This window comes from Oryzias latipes, chromosome 14 (genome assembly GCF_053564925.1).
Source record: "Oryzias latipes strain Hd-rR chromosome 14, Olatipes_Hd-rR_3.1".
Classification (NCBI taxonomy): Eukaryota; Metazoa; Chordata; class Actinopteri; order Beloniformes; family Adrianichthyidae; genus Oryzias; species Oryzias latipes.
This window is the reverse complement of record NC_136250.1, coordinates 22,114,149-22,132,739: the sequence shown is the minus strand read 5'-3', so window position 1 is coordinate 22,132,739 and position 18,591 is coordinate 22,114,149. Positions and strand designations below refer to the sequence as shown.

General features: G+C 40.4%; 1 protein-coding gene and 1 long non-coding RNA gene across 4 annotated transcripts in view; both read left to right on the top strand.

The window, feature by feature from the left end:
* The first annotated feature begins 6,509 nt into the window (after nucleotides 1-6,509).
* On the top strand, nucleotides 6,510-8,870 carry LOC110016340 (uncharacterized). Its single transcript, XR_002291611.3, has 3 exons — nucleotides 6,510-7,734; nucleotides 7,864-7,941; nucleotides 8,119-8,870. It is a non-coding gene; the product is annotated as an uncharacterized LOC110016340 (long non-coding RNA).
* Nucleotides 8,871-16,074: 7,204 nt separating this feature from the next.
* spns2 (SPNS lysolipid transporter 2, sphingosine-1-phosphate) overlaps nucleotides 16,075-18,591 on the top strand; it is a 64,383-nt gene continuing 61,866 nt past the window's right edge. For 2 of the 3 annotated variants that reach the window (XR_002874576.2, XR_002874575.2), the window contains exon 1: nucleotides 16,075-16,549. Coding sequence is in view for 1 of the 3 variants with exons in the window: in XM_011483746.4 (XP_011482048.1) it covers nucleotides 16,318-16,549 (232 nt within the window). In the remaining 2 variants the exon portion in view is untranslated. The remainder of the gene's footprint in view (nucleotides 16,550-18,591) is intronic. The other variant, XM_011483746.4, reaches the window with a different exon arrangement.

Sequence of the window (18,591 nt, the reverse complement as noted above, 5' to 3'; positions counted from 1 at the left end):
TGGAGTTTTTACAAATACTTTAACAAATACTTACTGTTTGAGAGCGTACTGAGACACCTCCATAATAGATCTATGGTTGTTGTGTCTTTGCTGGGATTTCCACACTGACTATAGATGAAACCTGGACTGCATAAGAGAGTGTGATGTCAACCATAGGAAATGGTTTTCTTTCAGCTCCAATGAAATTAAATCTATTCAGGGTAATGTTGATGCTGCCATGTTGGAGCCAGACGTCGTCAGTAAGTGGTGATTGGTCGTTTTACCCCGTCTTCAACCTAAAATCACCACGTCAATCTCCATCATCATCACCGTGTGAGGATTGTGCTCTTTGGTTTGTAATTCAGTCCCAGAGACCAAAATGCATTGTTTGAACAATTTGTCATTTGAAAAAAAGGGATGTAAATTAATTTTTTATAAATGGTCCAAGGTTTCATCATCAGAACACTGTGGATTCATGACTAGTTTTCATAAAATGCTCCTATTTTTTAAACGTTTCTTTCTTCAACAAATGGTTGACATCACATCTGCCATTTGAAAAAAGAAAGTAGTGAGCTTGTGTCCAAATTGCTATAGAATCCAGAGCACTAAATTGTCTTTTAAAGGTTAAAGAGTAGTGAGAGAATTCAGATATAGCCTCTGTGCGATTAAATGTCTGGTTTTCAGTCCATTCTTGTCAGGTCATCTGCTTTGTTACACTTTTCATTTCAGAATCAGAATCAGAAATACTTTATTGATCCCACACGTGGGAAATTTGTTTGTCACCATAGCAACTGACAGCAGTGGGAAAAAAAAGACTAAGAATAATATAAAAAAACAATAACAAAGAAAATGTAGCATAAATGCAAATGCATTTCTCATCTTTTCCAAATTTAAGTTTATTTATTCATCTTTAAGCTCCTGTGATGAAGAAGGAATTCCTGCATTTTGGATCTTAATTGCTGACACCCCATGACCCTGTGCTGCACAAAGCAAGAATAGAAGATGGATGGATGGATGGATGGATGGATGGATGGATGGATGGATGGATGGATGGATGGATGGATGGATGGATGGATGGATGGATGGATGGAGGTTGTATCCATAATCATGAGTGGAATACTTGTCAGAGCCATAAAGAAAGTGGAACATTACACTTCCAGAGGGCTCAGTATTTCAGGCTTAATTGAAAAAATCCTCAATTTTCACACATGCCATTATCATAAAATCCATCCCATCAATGTTGTCATGGCAACAGTGAGCCCCTTATCATGCCCTCGTCTTGCTTGTTGGCTCTGCAGTTTAACCTTCAGTTCCTTTCTATAATAGGGTTTTCTTTACCTGTTTGAATTGAATTGTTCATTCTTAAAGTCTGGTCCCTCCTTGTTCATTACATTTAAAAAAGACCACTGCTAAATCTTTCAGAAAAAGTGTAATGGATCTACAGAAACCAAAACCCACAAAACTTTTCATATTGAGACAAAACTCTCTAAACCTTTTGACCCACATAAAGACTAGGCATGTTTCACAAAAGTGCTCTATAATAAAATAAAAAAACACACAAACTTGCTGCTTTAGAACTTTTAACTTGTGTCAGAAGTTTAGAATGACAGACTTTTCCTTGAGTGATGAGCCATTAAGGGTTCAAGAAAACTATTGCATTACTTGAAAGATGAAACCAAGTCATGCCTAAAATAGGAAAGTGTGTCTAAAATAGCGCAATTATGCTCTTTTCCCATTGGCTAAGCCGTCGAGGTGCCAAATCGTGGAGCATTAAGATGATATATTTTGTTGAAACTTTGAGTTTTGCAAACGTTGTACATGTTGTCACATGAGAACAATGACCTCTTAGTTTCATAAACTTCAAAGAGATTAATTATTTTTAGTTTATTAAATGCATATTGGCAAACATAACTTTTAAGGAGACAAAAAACAAGCTTTTTGTTCAGATAATGTTCAACGTGATGCTACAAATGGAAATGTACCTTTAATTTTGGCTCTATTTTTAGAACTTTAACGGTTTCCTGATACATGTATGTGGTAACTGCAGAGGAGATTAACAGGTTGAAACACCATAAAAGGAACTTGAATGCATCTTGTAGCTTTGACTTTAAAACTGTTTTCTGAATTGTTTGATTTGCCTTTGGCGACATATAGGAAAACAAACGTGAGTTTTTGAATCCACCAAAAGATTTAATCAGCTGTCAAACCCTACGGGGTCAGGGCATTTATTCGTGCTGGACTGATATACTATATCTGCAGCTGCAAGAAACACCTCGAACCAAAGACAAACTTCCCCCGAGGACAAGCTAATCAAATCAGATCTGACTTAACAGCACAAACTCATAAGGATGAAGGCAAATTTAGACTTCTGTTTTGGTTGGTCTCCCAGTTAAAAGTGAAAAAACAAAAGCCACAAAATGAGTAATGGCAGAATTGTTATAGTAATCAAGTCATTTCAGAGAGAAGATGACTTAAAACTTGTCCATATAGAGACAACATGATACCATTAAAACAAGGCTTTAACTTGGCTGTATTGGCATTCTGTCCATCTATCCATCCATTTTCTAAACTCAATTTCTTTCTTGGTCATGATGTTGCTGGAGCCAATCCTAAACACTGTGGGATACGCCTTAGATGGATCCATTTAGGGCCACACAATAACACACACACACACACACACACACACTCACTTAAGGACATTTTAAAGTGTTCCTAATTCCTAAATAGTGATAGTCTAATAAAATCGAGCGAAGCTCAGAGCTATATATATCACATTTTGCACGTCACACTTCCTTCACACCTTAGAGATCCTCAAATCAACATAACCACACAGAATGAGCATCCAGTCCAGCATTATAATGCTGATTCCTGAGGGGGACCAGCGGGCTTTGAGCCTGACAAATACCTTTACAGAGAGTCAAGGGAAAATATCTTCATTCTCTGCATTCAAGGAAAACATGTTCTGCTTTTTATTGGTTGCAATCAAAGAGGGCCCAAAAGAATGCTCCCCCAAAAATTCTAGTTTTGGTCTTGTTTTTATAACTTTGTCCAGTAGGTGGTGCAGCTGTATCACTTTGGGAACTTGTCTTTGTCAAGTTTTCCTCCATTAGTGAGGCAAAACATGATTTAACCAAGACTGATTGCTCTAATAGCCCTGGCATAAGGAGTGTTCATGTGTCAGTGCACAGTTTGTAGATTCATTTCCTTTGCCTTCCATTTTCTATAAGCCAGAACTGTTAAGTGTGCAGACAGTTGCTGTAATTGTGATATATGAGAGTAATTTGACCTGTTAAACTCTCTCCAGCTAATATTGATTTAGCTTAGTTTACAAATTGCAAGGTCAAGTAAAAAAGAGCCTTTAGTCAAAATAAAAGAGGTCACTATTATGAAGAAAAATGTCAGCGATCTAGTGGAGATACAGCAGCTGGAAAAGAAAGACTAGGCCAACAATTACAGATTAAAATAAATGACTTTGGTTGCTTTTGTGCCCACAAAGATAATGGAAATATTCCAACGCAAGGATCTGGATATTATATAGCATTATTAGTGAGTATGGTAAAACTGTTTTGCGAGAATAAAAATCTTCGAAACAAACAAAGATAAAATTGAACCAAACAGATGAAAATAAAACATTTAGTGAAAGGTCTTGACCTGAAGATCCAACATCACCTGTGAATAAGTGAAGGAAAAAGCTGCATGTAGTTCAACAAATATGGCAAAATTAGCAACGTAATGACTTGCTTTTTAAAGATTCTGTGAAACAACATGACCCTGGCTTTTTTAAATATATGTATGTGTAATTCTAACATTCTTTATATTTCTGACTGCCTGTGTTACTGTAGTATATTACCAAAAGCATTCACTCATCTGCCTTGACTCACATGAGCTGAAGTGCCATCCCATTCCTAACCCATAGAGTTCAATATGATGGGGGTCCACCTTTTGCAGCTCTTACAGCTTCAAATCTTCTGGGATGGCTGTCCACATGGTTGATGAGTGTGTTCTAATTCATCCCAAAGGTGTTCAATCGGGTTCAGGTCAGGACTCTGTGCAGGTTCATAATGTATGCTCAAGTTCATCCACACCAGACTCTGGTGTCTTTATGCACCTTGTTTTTTTCACTGGTGCACAGTCATGTTAGAAGAGGAAGGGGCCTGCTCCGAGCTGTTCCCACAAGGTTGGGAGCAGGGAATTGTCCAAAAGGTTTTGGTATCCTAAAGCATTCCAAGTTTCTTTTATTGGAACTAAGAAGCCAAACCCAAGTCCTGAAAAACAACCCCACATCCTAATTCCTCCTCCACCAAAATTTCACACTCGCCACAATGCGATCTGATATGTGCCGTTCTCCTGGCAACCTCCAAACCCAGACTCGTGCATCAGATTGCCAGATGGAAAAGCGTGATGCATCTCTCCAGAGAACATGTCTCCACTGCTCCAGAGTCCAGTGGCGGCGTGCTTTACACCACTGCATCCGACGCTTTGCATTGTACTTGGTGATGCAGCTGCTCGGCCATGTAAAGCCCTTCCACGGAGCTCTCTGCGTACTGTACTTGGGCTAATCTGAAGACTGTGATGGTCATTCTAGTAGTTTGGAAATCCAAAGGACTGGGTGTTAAAAGCATGAGAGCCTTTTGAAGGCTGAATCCAAGCCTCATGTCAACCGACTCAAGCTCACTTTTAAGCAGAGTCTTTAGAAAGAGTTCTGACATTGTCATTTTTACTTTTATCATGAACACATTTATCGTTACACACCAAGACTTAGTATTTCTAGAAGCATGATAATTTTTTTTCTTTTAAATTTTTTCTGAGTTGTTGAGGAAAGAAAGGACAAATCACTCAGGATGCTGCATGGAAGTCAAGCTTCCGACTTCACTTCCTCTGACCTTCACTTCCTGTATTCCTCCCTTCTGAAAACTTTTGTTCACAGATCCCATCTTAATTATTTTAGTTCCATTTGCAAAACTATGCCATTAAATTACTTTAGATCAAATCAACAGATCAGAAAACAATTCAGTGTTACTTCTCATAGACAGTTTATGGTAAATTATTGCTTTGGTTAAATTGGTAAAACAAGTATACAACAAGCCGACAAATCAGGCAACCTGGAACTGGAAATTCCTTGTATTCAAAGGTGCAAAAGGTCAGGTTCTGTCAGGTAGGAGGGTTGACGAAGGACCCAAAATGTGAAGATGAGGAGGCAGGTGCTTCCAAGTTCAAAGGGTTTAATGCTCGGAAAACAAAAAGCACTGCTGAGCAGAGTAACCTAACGTAAGAAAGGATAACAGGAAGACAGATAATCAGACAGTCAGGTAAATGATGGATCAGCACAAGAGGACAGCAGAGACAAGACTTAAATACAAACAGAACTGACAAGACACAGGTGAAAACGATCAGGAGAGATTGGGACCATGGAAGTAAAACTCCAAACTATTACATACAGGAAACCTTCAAAATGAAAAAAGGAAACAGAACTCAAATCATGACAGGACAAAATAGAAACGAAAAAACCAAGGCGAAAAACCCCAAACCCAGACACAAAGGGAGCTACATCTGTTCATTTATGGAGCCTTTCCCGCAGTAACTGTTGCAGAACCACACAACCACACATACAAACCCCATGGACACACCAGGCATGTGACACATGTTCAAGAATTTCACAATGATCTAAAGAATAAAGTCAGAAGCTTCCCCAGCAACAAACCTTCCACAGAAGATGCTTTTCAGCACTTTCAGCACTTGTGGCATTTCACATTGATTCGTACATTTTTGCAACAACTCAAATGACTTCTCCGGTAATTTTTAGTTTTATATTATTAATAGAACTGAACAAAAGAACTTGTTTTGAAGTGTTCACATTAATAATAATTCACATGGATCTTTAACTAAATCCAAATACGACAGAAAGCTGAGTAACTCGCCTCAGCAGCTCTGTGAGGAATTCTCCTTCTACAAGGTTTTACGAAGTCTAATTCAGCAAATCATCATCCAAAAGGCTTGATTTGATCATGTGTTGAAGCTATATTGCTTTTTTCAAACAATTAGAATATCAAACCACCACATTCGTGAACATTATATTCAAGATCAGAACCCGCTGAATCCCTTTTGGGGGTCATACGGCTGCTGGATAACCCAGCTACGGTTGGGCAAAGGCGGGGTACACCCTGAACAGGTCACCAGGAATTCTGTATTTATATGTAAATGTATTTTTATTTGTATCAATTCTCATATAATTTGAAATCTCTGTTTTTTTTAATTAAACATTTTCGCAGATGAACAGTTTTACTTCAACAAGCTTGTTCATTTCTCTTTCTGAAATGTTTGCTTTCTTTTGTTCAAGATATCTGAAACATCTCGCAAAACGCCAAGGCGTGCTCGATTAACAAAGACATGCAGTGTTAAACACGAGAACAAAAACCCTAAATCTTATTTCTGTCAAATGTAACAGAATGTCCTCATCTGAACAAGTGACAGAGATGTCTCCTGCACCTGTGATGTTTTAACCATCCCCTCGTTTTTTATGTTCACTGAACCGCAGACTGTGTGTCTGTGACCTTTGTGGAGTTCACGGTCGGTGCTGACATCCATCACCTGAAGCTCGCCTGCTTCGTCACAGACTCGCAAAGATCAGACAATGAGGGCATGTCCCCAAAGCTCGCCTTGACACCTCCTTGCCGATGAGTTTTTAAGCAGCTGCTGCTGCAGAGGTGCTAAACATCCACCGGTCAGCTTTGACGCCTGCATGTCAGAGCATGTCCTCATTGTTATCCAGTGAAGTGAACCAATCAGAAAGGTCAAAGGTTATTTAACTTGTCACTCTACACTTGTAATAGACCCTCAGAGGCAGAGGTTGTTGAACCCTCACCCCTAAAGGAGAATTCTGTAACATTAAATATGTCACGTTTTCAAATTAAGATGAATCTTGTGAGAGTAAAATGTTAAGCAAGTTTTTTTTTTTTTTAATTTTAAGAAAAAATATCTTGAGCAAAAAATGTGACAACAAAATGGTCTTAGGATATTCTTGTTAAAGACCCACATGGTGTTTTAACATGTTCTTGAGGAATTTTTTTCATGACAATGGGACACATTTTAAGAAAATTCAGCTTCAATTTTAAAATTGTTCATGTTTGAATTTTGCTCCATTCAAATTGTTGTGAATCAGGAGCAGACAAAGAAATACTGTTGGGAAAAAAAGACTTTGACGTACAGCAAGCAACAAGCTCCCCGCCCCGCTCCATTCTGATGCATCCACTTTCAGACAAAGAGGGTTTTAATTTATTAACCACAAAAACAGATTCTTATGGTTTAATTTTTTTTTTTGCTTATAAAATCACAAAAGTATGTCCTTAAGTTAGTTAATAATTGGAAAAACTCAAAAAACATCTTAAAATAATACATTTGGTCAATTTAAAATTTAAAATTGTGCTTGAGAAAACGTCATCCCACAGGCTGGAAATAAAGGCTGAGTGTCAAATAGTTTTTCTGAATTCCTTTTTCCCCCCTTTTTAAGGTGAACTGTTTTTGTAGCGCAGCATATACGCCCTGTCAAAGCCCTGAAATTGTTTAAACCTTACTTGTACAAAAACACAGGAAGCCATTGTTACAGGCTTCATTTCTTTATTGTGGAAGTTATCGCCATTTCCTCTTGTTTTTGAACCTTCTAGCCTTCAGCTTGTAATTTTCCAGAAGTCATGCCCACACTCCATCCACCAAGGGAGAAGATTGGACGGCATGTCAAGCCACTTCAACACCAGAAAGGTATGTGGAAAATATTTTGGAGGTAACAGTCTGACGTGTATTTCAAAACACAATGGCTATTGTGCGGCATGCTTCAGAGCTCTTTGTTTGCATGCCTCTCCATTTCCCCTGTCAACCCTGGCTGGGCAGGAAACGGTCACAATGGCTAATAAATGTGAGGAGACCAATCAGCTTTGGGGAGTCGAGAGCCACCGGGGAGCGGACGCGGTCAGTGTTTATCCAGCGATGGAGGGAGTTTTACTGGTGAAAACAATCAAGGAGCAATCAGAGCACAGTCGTGGTTCTATTAATACCCAAAAATTGTCTCTTGGACATGATATAGTCGCTTAAAGAGAAGACACAGCTTATCTGCTGACTTTTGGTGCCTCTGTCCCCCTTCCACAGAAGAGGACGACTGACAGAAGGATGTGAAGTCCTTATCGTCAGCAAACTGCTGCTCTGACATGACGTCATGTGGAGGAAGAGCCCCTCTACACCCACTGTGCCATCCCCTATTTGGACTGTTACATCATGTGGATTGTCTGTGTTCAGCTGGGAGGCATGCACATTTTCTGTTTCATTATTGGAAGAGGTGTTCATCTGTTTCTGGGTGTCACTCCTGGAGGAAGACGAAAGAAGAAATGAAATGTGTTGATTGGACCAAAACGGATGTGATAATTCACAGAGACACAGACTGTTATTCTTTAATGCAAAGAGGTAACAGACGGAACTAAAAGTACTGTTTTCCTTTTCTTGGTGGCTGTTAAATACCAAATAGATCAAAAATCCAGAATTTGTCTAAGGGGGAAAAAAAGCATACTCAAACTGCAGAAAGAGAGATGCAGCGAGGTTTACCCAATAATGGTACAGGCCGTTTGGATCTATGTGTTTAGCATTCCTCCTTAAGAGGTTTACCGGCCACTGCACTGCTGAGAGCTGATTCACAGACAAGCAGCAGGAGGGTAATTACAAAGACTCATTCCATCTAAAAATACAAGTTCTGGTCTCACTACAATCCCGTCTCAGTTGCAGCTCAGACTGCTGTGGTTTGACAGAATTCATATTTGTGGTTCCAGGTTTGATTAATACAGATCGATGAAGCTGGATGGAGGGGTGCAACATGGAGGAAAAGCCAAATGAATAAATAAATGATAAAAGATGGTCTTGCTCCCCAGGAGGGATGTATTTCATCACCATTTCCACCCACTATTCTGCACGTTGCAGTAAAGCCACCAGATCAGACTCTGAATGAGTGCAGACATCAGCCCGGATCTGCTTAAACCTTCAGCTGCTCTGCTGCCAGACGCTCCTGCTGCTGCTCCTGTCTTTGTGGCAGCGGAGGGGGGGGCACGCCGCGGCTCCACCAGGGCCACAGACAGTCCATGGGTCAGAAGGGTTAAAATGTACAAAACTGGACACAATGGTCGGACCTGAACCTCCACGCTGACCTAGACGGCTCCAAAAACAAATGCAGCCGAGGAGGTGAAGAGACACATGGTGGTCTGATCACATACATTACAGAGACAGGCAAGACAAACAGTTCTCAATGGATTCTGATAAAAGCTGCTTTGTCATAAAACAAGCCAACAGCTCTAAGGTTTCTATATCACTCATTAAAAATTCTTAACCCTTCATAACCCTTAGTATAATATTTTAAACACGGATTTTTAGAGCCCTATCTCAATAGCGTGATCCAAACTTTCCTTAAAGATAAAATTCATAACTTGCCATGTAGGTCACCGTCACTCCAGTAGGGGCAGTAGAATTGCTTTTCCTTATCATTTCAAAATAGTTGACTCCATGAAATCTCAAAATCCTTTTTATTGAGAAAGGTTTTGCTTTATGGTACAGATAACTCTCCTTTTGTTTTTCATTTTTTAATGACTGTTTGCTGTATTGAAAGAATGCAAACTATGTTGATAAATATTCTTAACTATACAGTTGCACCATGTTAAAAAAGTGCGGATCAAATTTCTACAAAATGATTAAATGAGGTCCTATTTTTCCTGAACACTGACATCAACATTTTCGCATCATAAACTAACATTGTTGTGAGCACAAACTTACCGAATCACACAACACATACAATAGATCATAATTGATACCATCTATGTCTCATAAAAGTTGGGGTGGGGGGGGAGTTGTGGATTTTATCAAAGGGTTTAAAAAAGTGTCAATCCAAAAAAAAAAAAAAATTCTGTCAGTTCTTTCATGTAGTGAACTTTACAGGGTTAAGGTCTTGGTAACCTTGTTTCTAATACAATATATTCAAAGTCCTACCATACCTGCACTGACGTAACGTTGAAATGAAGAGGAGGAGTAAAAGCAGAAAATCTGTATAATGAGAGAACACCGAACAGAAATTCAACAGTTGTTAAAAATGACGGCAGCATGTGACTGAAGCTTCACCACAGACTTGTGGATTAGGAACCACAGTGTGTGACTTTATGTGCGTAGTTACGTGTGACGCTGCTGTGTTCTGCAGTTATACTGGCTGCTGTGAGGTTTGGAAGAGAGCATGACATGAAAACACTCACAGACCCATAAAGCTTTTTTTTTTAAGAAAAAGGACTGACAGTTCCATTCAAGCTGTTTTGAAAATAGTCACAAGTACAGTAGATACAGGAGCGGTTTGTGTTCAGGTGAACCATTTAGTAAAATGAAACACTTCTTGAACCTCTGTCATCTGGAGTTTGAAGACCTGTCTTAGTGATAAGAGACGTCAGAGGTCTTAGGTGTAGTTTTTCCATTAATGGCAATTTGTGTCCTCTGACTGTAGACTGAGATGCCCTTTTACTGTTGTTATAATTAGTGCTGTCATGTGATTAATATTTTGAGCGTTTATTAATCATGTCCTGTAATTAATTCATTCAATTAATCTATCTTTAATCTAACCTAATACTTGCTGTAAAAAGCCTAATTTTGGGATATTTTCATTTAAATTCATGACATTGTGATGCAGTTAAAGATCAAAATAAACTAAGAAAGTGGCTTTTTCATCATTTTTTATTATAATTATAACAGACTTGACTGTGACTGCAGTGACTGAAGGTAGAAAGCGCTGTCCAAGTATACCCCATTCACCATTTTTACCTCCAAGCTTTGCTTTTACACCACCAATCTTGACCAATTATGAATAAAAAAGAAATCTGGTCCAGATTGCTCTAATCTAACACACCAAAAACAGCAGGAACACTTTTCTGAGCAATCCAAAAAATATTGACACAAACTTCTTATTTATTCGATAATACATGACAAACGTTTTTCCACAGTTTATCACAACAGCAGGACAGTAGAAAAGTTATGAGTGATTTGATATTTTCCTTTATGTTTGGGACATTATGAAGACTGGCATGAAGCAGAAAAGAACTAGAGAAGAAAACACTAGAAAGGGAAGATGAGGCATGCAGAGGTGAAAGCTGAGGAATGGAACTATGTAGACTTTTTTGTGTCTTTGAAACAACTATTTAATTCACCATTTGAACAAAAACAAATGCAACGAGATAAACTTTTAAATTATTTTAGCAGTTATAAGACTGGCAAAGCGAGAATTCGTCCAGGTGCTGTAGCCGTTACCATGACAACACACCGCACTTCGTTTTTTGTGTGCATCGATTTAATATTTTTTTTTGGTAATTGACCATGGTATAAATGGGATGATGCCCTTCGGGGTGTCTATTACCAAAAAATAATGGACTTCGCAGAAGAAACCGACCAACATTAAAATGAGATTAACGCAACATTTAACAAAAGAACGTGTTATTATTATTTATTTTTTAAATTAAAAAATGAATTAATTAAAAAATTAAAATTAAAATAATAAAAAATGAAATAAAAATAAATGAATAAAATTAAAAAATAACGTGTTAATTTGTCTGTAATTAATTAGTTGCGATTAACGTGATAATTTGACACCCACAGTATTATAATGCCGTAGGGACAATCCAGCCTGATAGAAATGATCTGGACTGAACTGGATCATTCCATTGATAAATGTTTGGATTTGGCTTTATTTTTGACTACCTTTAGCAAAAAGTAGTCTATTTATGTGTATTACAAGTATACTTAGTCTATAAAAGTGAGGCAGACTTGAAGTAGTTTACTTTTTATTTAATATCCATATGTTGTAAACTTAAAATGTTCCAATTTAGTCTGATAAAGTATTTAGCAAACTTCCCACACCACACACACACGGTCTATAGTAGACTTGTTATACTTATACTCAAGTATATTTCATGAAATAAACTTTAAGTGTACTACTTTTTGATAAGGGAACCCTGTGCTGTGACTTGGAGCTTATAAATAATCAGAATCTAAACCAACCATAAAATGCTGCTAAATGTGAGCGTGAAGTGTTTCTGTAAGCTTTTGTTCAATCAGGAAAGAAAACTGTGAATGCTAAAGTTTATAAAAAAACATGGCTTGTGCTAATAATGTAGCAAGAGACGTCAATTCAATGTCAAAGTCAGTTTGAGTTCCTAAAAGTAGAAGAGCAGTAGGAACAGAGATGGGTTTTTGTCACGTCATACTCTGAGAGGAGTTTGTGGGCTGGACCTGATGCAGAGCTGCTGATACTCATGCTGACAGAGGCACGTGTCAGAGGGACATTTAAACTTTACTGGCAAGCACGTTTTGAGAAAGAGCCAGCCTTATCATAAATGCAGGCATTGCGTCCAGCGATTAGCAGGTTATCTCCCATCCCGCACTGGTGGCTCTGCCCCTGCGCAGACAGGAAGGAAGGCTGGCGCAGTGACTCAGTGGCTCCGAGCCACAAAGAGGAGAAACGAGAGAGAGAGATCCAAGCCCGTCCAGCCATTCTGCATGATGGAAAAACACAGGATCCCACTGACATGACCAGAATATCAAACACTGGCCAAAGAAAGGGGAGGCGGTCGGGGGCTCAGAGGAACCGTTTACAGGGGTTCCCCCACAAGTCCTCCACAGGCTGCTCTAGCCCCTGCTTCCCTTCCAGCATCCTCATATCTGCTGGAATCAATCTGCAGAAAATCAAAAGCGATTCTGGCCAGTATCACTCATGCATTTTCTGCTGCGCCCCCTCCCTCCCACTTTCTGCAGTGTTTGAATCATGTGTTCTCAATTCCAGCAGAGATCCCTCCAGACATCAAAGTTATTGGGGACTAAGTGAATGATTGCCTTGGAAATACTCCTCTGCACTAAAGGCCATAAGAGTCTTCAGAGTTTGTCCAAAGAACTTACTCATTTCAGCCTAAATTAAACAAAACAGGCCTGCTGCATGCTAATGCATTCCACTCTGCTAGCCTCTAAACACCAAACGCCAGCACAGCACAGGCGAGGCCAGCACTACAGGCTCTAAATTTTCCTAACTACATGCCAACATTTTACATTTCTTTATTTTAGAAGTGGCAAAAGCTCCCGTTCTGACATTTTTCTGATAGTAAAGTAAGTATTGGAGTCATCAGGATTCAAACCTTCTTCTCTGGGTTTCTGCAGAATCAAAGTGAATTTTAAACCTGCACTAAGAGAAATGCCTTCTCTAGACTGATATGATGAACTAAATTGACATTACTTTTAATTATTGCTGTTTTAACCCCTTTATCTGGATAAAACCCTTAATTATAAACACAATCTGCTTTTTTTCCCCTTAGAAATAACTATTTTAATTAAATAATTCAAGTCTTAAGCTCCCTCAGGCTCTGCACTGGAGAACATCCAGGTTGTGTTTTAAAGACCCATTCCAATGAAAATTGTGTTGTTGTTTTTCTAACATGTTCTTGTGGTGATGATGGAGGACATAGAATAAGACATTTAATCTTAAAAGTGCATTTCTGAGGATTTCTTTATTTAAATTATTGTGAATCAGGAGCAGATGAATAGAAAAAGCAGTTTCTGATGCATCCATTGCAGACGTTTAGATCCATTTACGTCTTTGTTTTCCTCGTCTGAGCTGGAATCTGGATCTAAACTATACGACCGGATAGCTCCATTACATCTTGCCATTTTTGTTGCGACCATAATGTTAAGTTGGGATTGTGAGGGGCTGTAAGCTAGCAAGAGAGCATTCAAATCGAGTGCTCTTAGCAGCAGGTAAGGGGGGTGGGCTTGCTCTTTGTCAATGGTCCACAACACAACACCGAGGTGAATTTCTACTGAACCACTGCCTCTCTGCAGAAGCTTTGTTCTAGAAAAAGGGCACAGGTTGTTGTATTTATTTTATTTAGGCTAAAATCATCATCATAATTAGATGACCACTGGGTAACCTTTCATCAAAAGATGATTGGAGTGGGTTTTTATGTCCCCTGTTGTTCTCTCTGTGAGTGCATCACACTGTCAACTCCACATTTTAAAGATTTTGTTTGCACTTCAGCCTATACTGAAATAATTGAAAATAACTTAGATACTCCATTTCCTAGGATTCGATTGGATCTTTTGAACTGATTTTGGTCAAGAGCAGATATTCAAGCATTTCCTTGTCAAATTTTGACTTGTCAAACGTTTCTTATGAGATATGGCAATGTTTAAATCTCTTGTTTTCCATAAATTCTAACAACTTAAGGTGGAAAGTCATTATTTATCTCTCAGAATTTCAGGATGTTGTCTGAAAAAAATGGGTAAGTTGGGTTTCCTGAAATTCTGCTGACATGGAAGGTTTAAATAGCAACAAAATAAAATGTCCAAGACCGTTTTTTTTCTTCTTAAAGTTTGTTGAAACAGTTTGTTTTTTATTCCTACGCTTCAGTCACACATCATTATTATGATAAAAAAGTCCCCAAACTACTTTCTGTGGGATTAAACGTACAAATGACTCCCACAAACCTGAGTTTCAGTTCCATCATGTGATTGTTTCCTTTACTCTGTGTGATTCTAGACTTTAGGAGAAAGACCAGTTCTGCTATGATTTACCTTCAGTGCACCTGACCTTCATTAATCATCTCCTTCATTTTGTCTGCTGTCAGCAAAAAAAAAAAAAACTGAAGCCCAGGAAATGTATTCAGTCCAAAGTTTAATCCAAGGCTTCATCCGCTAGGATTGTGCCATTTTAGTTGGGTTTGTTTGAGCTCATTTATGTTTTTGGGTTCATGTTCTGTTCATGATTAGGGAAACTCCAGCATCCCTGTGACTCCGAACAGGAATACAGCAGATTTCAAAAATGGATGTTCTGCCTTCCTCCCTGCCACCGTCTCACCCGTTTCTTTTGATAATCACCCACAGCTGTCCTCAGTTAAGTCCAATCCCATCAGTGAAGTGTCTGAGTCTCACTTAAGCTTTGTCATCCTATTTCTTTCTTTCTTTGCTCATCGTTTGAGGTTCTTCAAGTTTTGAGGTTCTGTTATCTAGCCTGGTCTCCTGCATTGTGGATCCCCAGCTGGTTCCTGGCATCATCTGATTCCTGCTCTTTGGAACTCCAACAGAGCTGCTTTTCAACAATATAAACCCTACATGAAATATTTTATCCAGCAAAGCACTAATCAGCACAAAGCCCCCCCCCCCCCCCCCCCCCCTGTTTTAATTGCGTTATTGTGTCTTTCAATTCAGTGCTTGACCGAGACCTCAAGCTTGACAGCATTTAGCCCTTGTGCTATCCTAGGCACTTTAACATTGGGAGTTGGGTCATCTAGACCCACTAGACAGTGCTCTGAACCTTTTTTCTTCAATGATTTGTGATCTTCACTGGTGTCCATGGATTACATGAAATCTTTCCATCTTTATCCACCTTTGTCATGGTAGGGAGAACACGTCAATGTAAGGGTGGGGTCATCAAGGGTTAAAGTATAAAATTTAAATTAGTTTAAAATAAACACAAATCTGCAGGAACACTGTCAGAAAAATGACGAACACTGGATAATTTTGACATAAATTGTCATCAAGTGCCCCCAGGGTTACACGGCCGAATCTAGACCATTTTAAGAAGAAAGTCGCTCACAGCCCAAAAAGCAAAGAGGGGTAAAAAGAATACAGATCTGCCTTCTTAGCTGCATCTGTTTTTTGTATAAATCCTAAAACCAAATGGGTGAATCTTTCAAATGTATTTTTTTGTTTAAAATCCCTTTACGTTTTCTTCATTCCTGTGAACCGAGTGGACCTGAACAAATAAATGATCCAAAGAATTGCGCACCTGAGCTTTTTCCCTCACTCCAGGCTCAAAGTGAATTAAATGGCAACGACAGACACCAGTGGAAAGGAATTAAAAAAAAAGGTTTGGATCAATAGGATGTATTTTTAATCAAAAAAAGATAATCCATCTCTTTTCCAGCCGCTTGGATCCACTGAGAAACCAGCTTTTTCTCTTCTTCTTCCCTTCATTCCGCCGCATCCACCAGTATCAGGTGCTTCTATCATTCGCTGCAGGGTTTGATGGGAGGAGTTTACAACCAGGTCACACCCCTACAGCAGAGCTGAGCTAAGGAGCGCACGAACGTCCGTCACCGCGCACTACTAGAAAAATATGATCTGGAGAAGAGCCGCTCCTGCGCTCCAGCACGCAAGACAGCCTCCTCACTGCCACTAATTTCCGAGAAACCTGCAGGGGCCCTCGCTGAGTGTGGTCCTGACCCAACTTTGCTCCTCTCCACCACTGCGTCCCTGTCTGTGTCTCCCTCTGCGCTGGATCTTCCGTGCCGGAAAATGTGTGTGGAGAGCGATGGATGCGATATTGAGGGCTGCAGCAGCTCGGATGAGGTGCGGACGCTTTCGGGCAGCATGAGTCCCAGACTGCGCTCCAGCCCGGACCTTCACCCCTGCACACCGGGCCAGAAATTCCGCACCGCGCTGCTCAAATGCCGTTCGCCGATTGCTGCTGCCGTTTTCCTCAGCTTTGGAAACGTTCTCAATTACATGGACAGATACACCGTAACAGGTAAGAATCTCACCTCACACTTTACCCTGAAGCCTAATTGTGTCAAACACTTTTTTTGTGTGTCATGGGCGGGGAACCTCCGTGAGGACCGTGGATCAGTCCTGCGGAGCCTGATTGCTGGAGTGATTCTGCGCTAATTGCGCGAGAGGCGCTCAAGTGCGTTCAGCTCACCTCAGCGCAGACGGAACAATGGGTCTGCCTGAAACACGGCTGCCCCCTCACTGGTTTCATCTCCCCCCCGGGTGTTGATTCAATCAAACAGACGCACGTCTTTGTTATCTCTCAGGAAATCCTTGACTGTATTGATTTTTTGATTTTTCTGGTAGGGATGATTGCTGATCGATCAATTAAGTCAAGAAACCCAACAGCAGGCTTTGCCGCCGTTTGTTGCGCACGTGTGTTTGTTCTTTTATTCACTCGTTTATGCATGTATAGCATTTTTAAATTGTGCGTAAAATCCGTCCTAGATGCTAGATGCGGTCCTGTGCGTGTTGTTTTCATCTTCTTCTGTTCTGTGATATTCCCTCACTTTGCATTGGCCTCACGGAATCCTCTGTGAATCTATAGGAACATAAATTCACAAATAATGGTTTTCTTCTTCAATAAATCAAATATAAATTTGGTAAAAGAAAGGGGCAAAACCAAATCAAGACAGTAAAAAGATCAATTTTGGACTTTAACTAATGGTTGTAGATTACACTGATTCAATCAGTACATGATTAACCAATTCAGATTATTTCATTAGGTCATCATATGGTCATTAAAACTTGAAGCTGAAGGGTTAATTTTGCTGCAGCCTGAGCATTGCGGGGACTGCTGAAGCTTTTCTGCTGAAGCTTTGCTGCTTTCACTTCATGGATACACACAGAAAAGTGACAACTGACAATATTTTTGCCTCATTTCTCAAAAGTAACTTTTCCCAGCAGTGGCCTCTGGCAGAAAGGAGTGGTGCGGTCACACTGAACAATGTGTTCGCTCAATTATCATGCCAGCAGCTCATCATTCTGAAGGATCCAGGTCCAGTCTGTCAACTGCATAAGGTTCAGCAAAGCCTTGGGCGCCTGTTTGGTCATTGCAGCCCCGCCAAGAATGTGTCGATGTACAGTGGCAAATCTAATCTTAGCATCTTTAAGCGCCACTCAATCACAGCAGACCGCTTGAAGGAGGTTGGTCCTCCACGCTGGTGGATGAGTCAGAAGCCCCTCCGCAGCTGCAATTGTCCTCTCGTCTCCTCACACCTCCCCATGCTTTGATCAGGGGAAAGCCCTCATTAAGCTACTCCGAAGAGACGCTGTCATTTCCATAGCCGCTCTGCTTCTGCAGAATCGGATCAGCGAGTGTTCATGAATGTAAATTCTGCTGTATGTGTTTTTCTGACAACTGGAGGGGCAGGAAGACAAAGTCGAAACAAGAGGAGGTGGGGCTGAAGGAGGTGTTGATGGATGCATCATCCTGGGCTAACCCTCTTGGGGAGAGGCTGGGCTCAATACATAGGGGGGTCCGTTCCCATCACTTTGCTGCTGGACAGTTTTGCATTATGTATGGCCAGCACAGTTGTCAGATGGAGGACCGGCGAATGTTTCTCGTACACTGCTTATTCTTGGGCAGCCTTAGCGTGCCCCCCCCCACTGTCCCCTCTGTCGGTCCTCTCCTGCAGTGTGAGCTCTGTTGCAGGGGTAATTAAGCGGCTGCTCAGAGTGGATTCTGCCTCCTTCTTCTGCTGTCAGAAGGAAGTTCCTGAACTCGTTTATCTGAATGTCGATAAAATGAGCTTGATGGACTGCACACAACACACACACATGGTGGAATCTCTCTGCTGTGTCCAGAGGGGCTGCATGCAGATAAGAGGGGGTGTGGGGGGTTGCCGCGGAGGCCTGCAAATGCAAGCTGAGGCAGAATGTTGGCAGCACTGAGCCACACAGAACCCCCTCCCCGATGCTCAGCCTAAACGTCAAAAGGTCTTTGTACCAGCATCCATTGCTGTAGTGTGTGGAGCATTGTGGCGGAGACACTGCACGATCATTCTCGACACCGGGGCTATT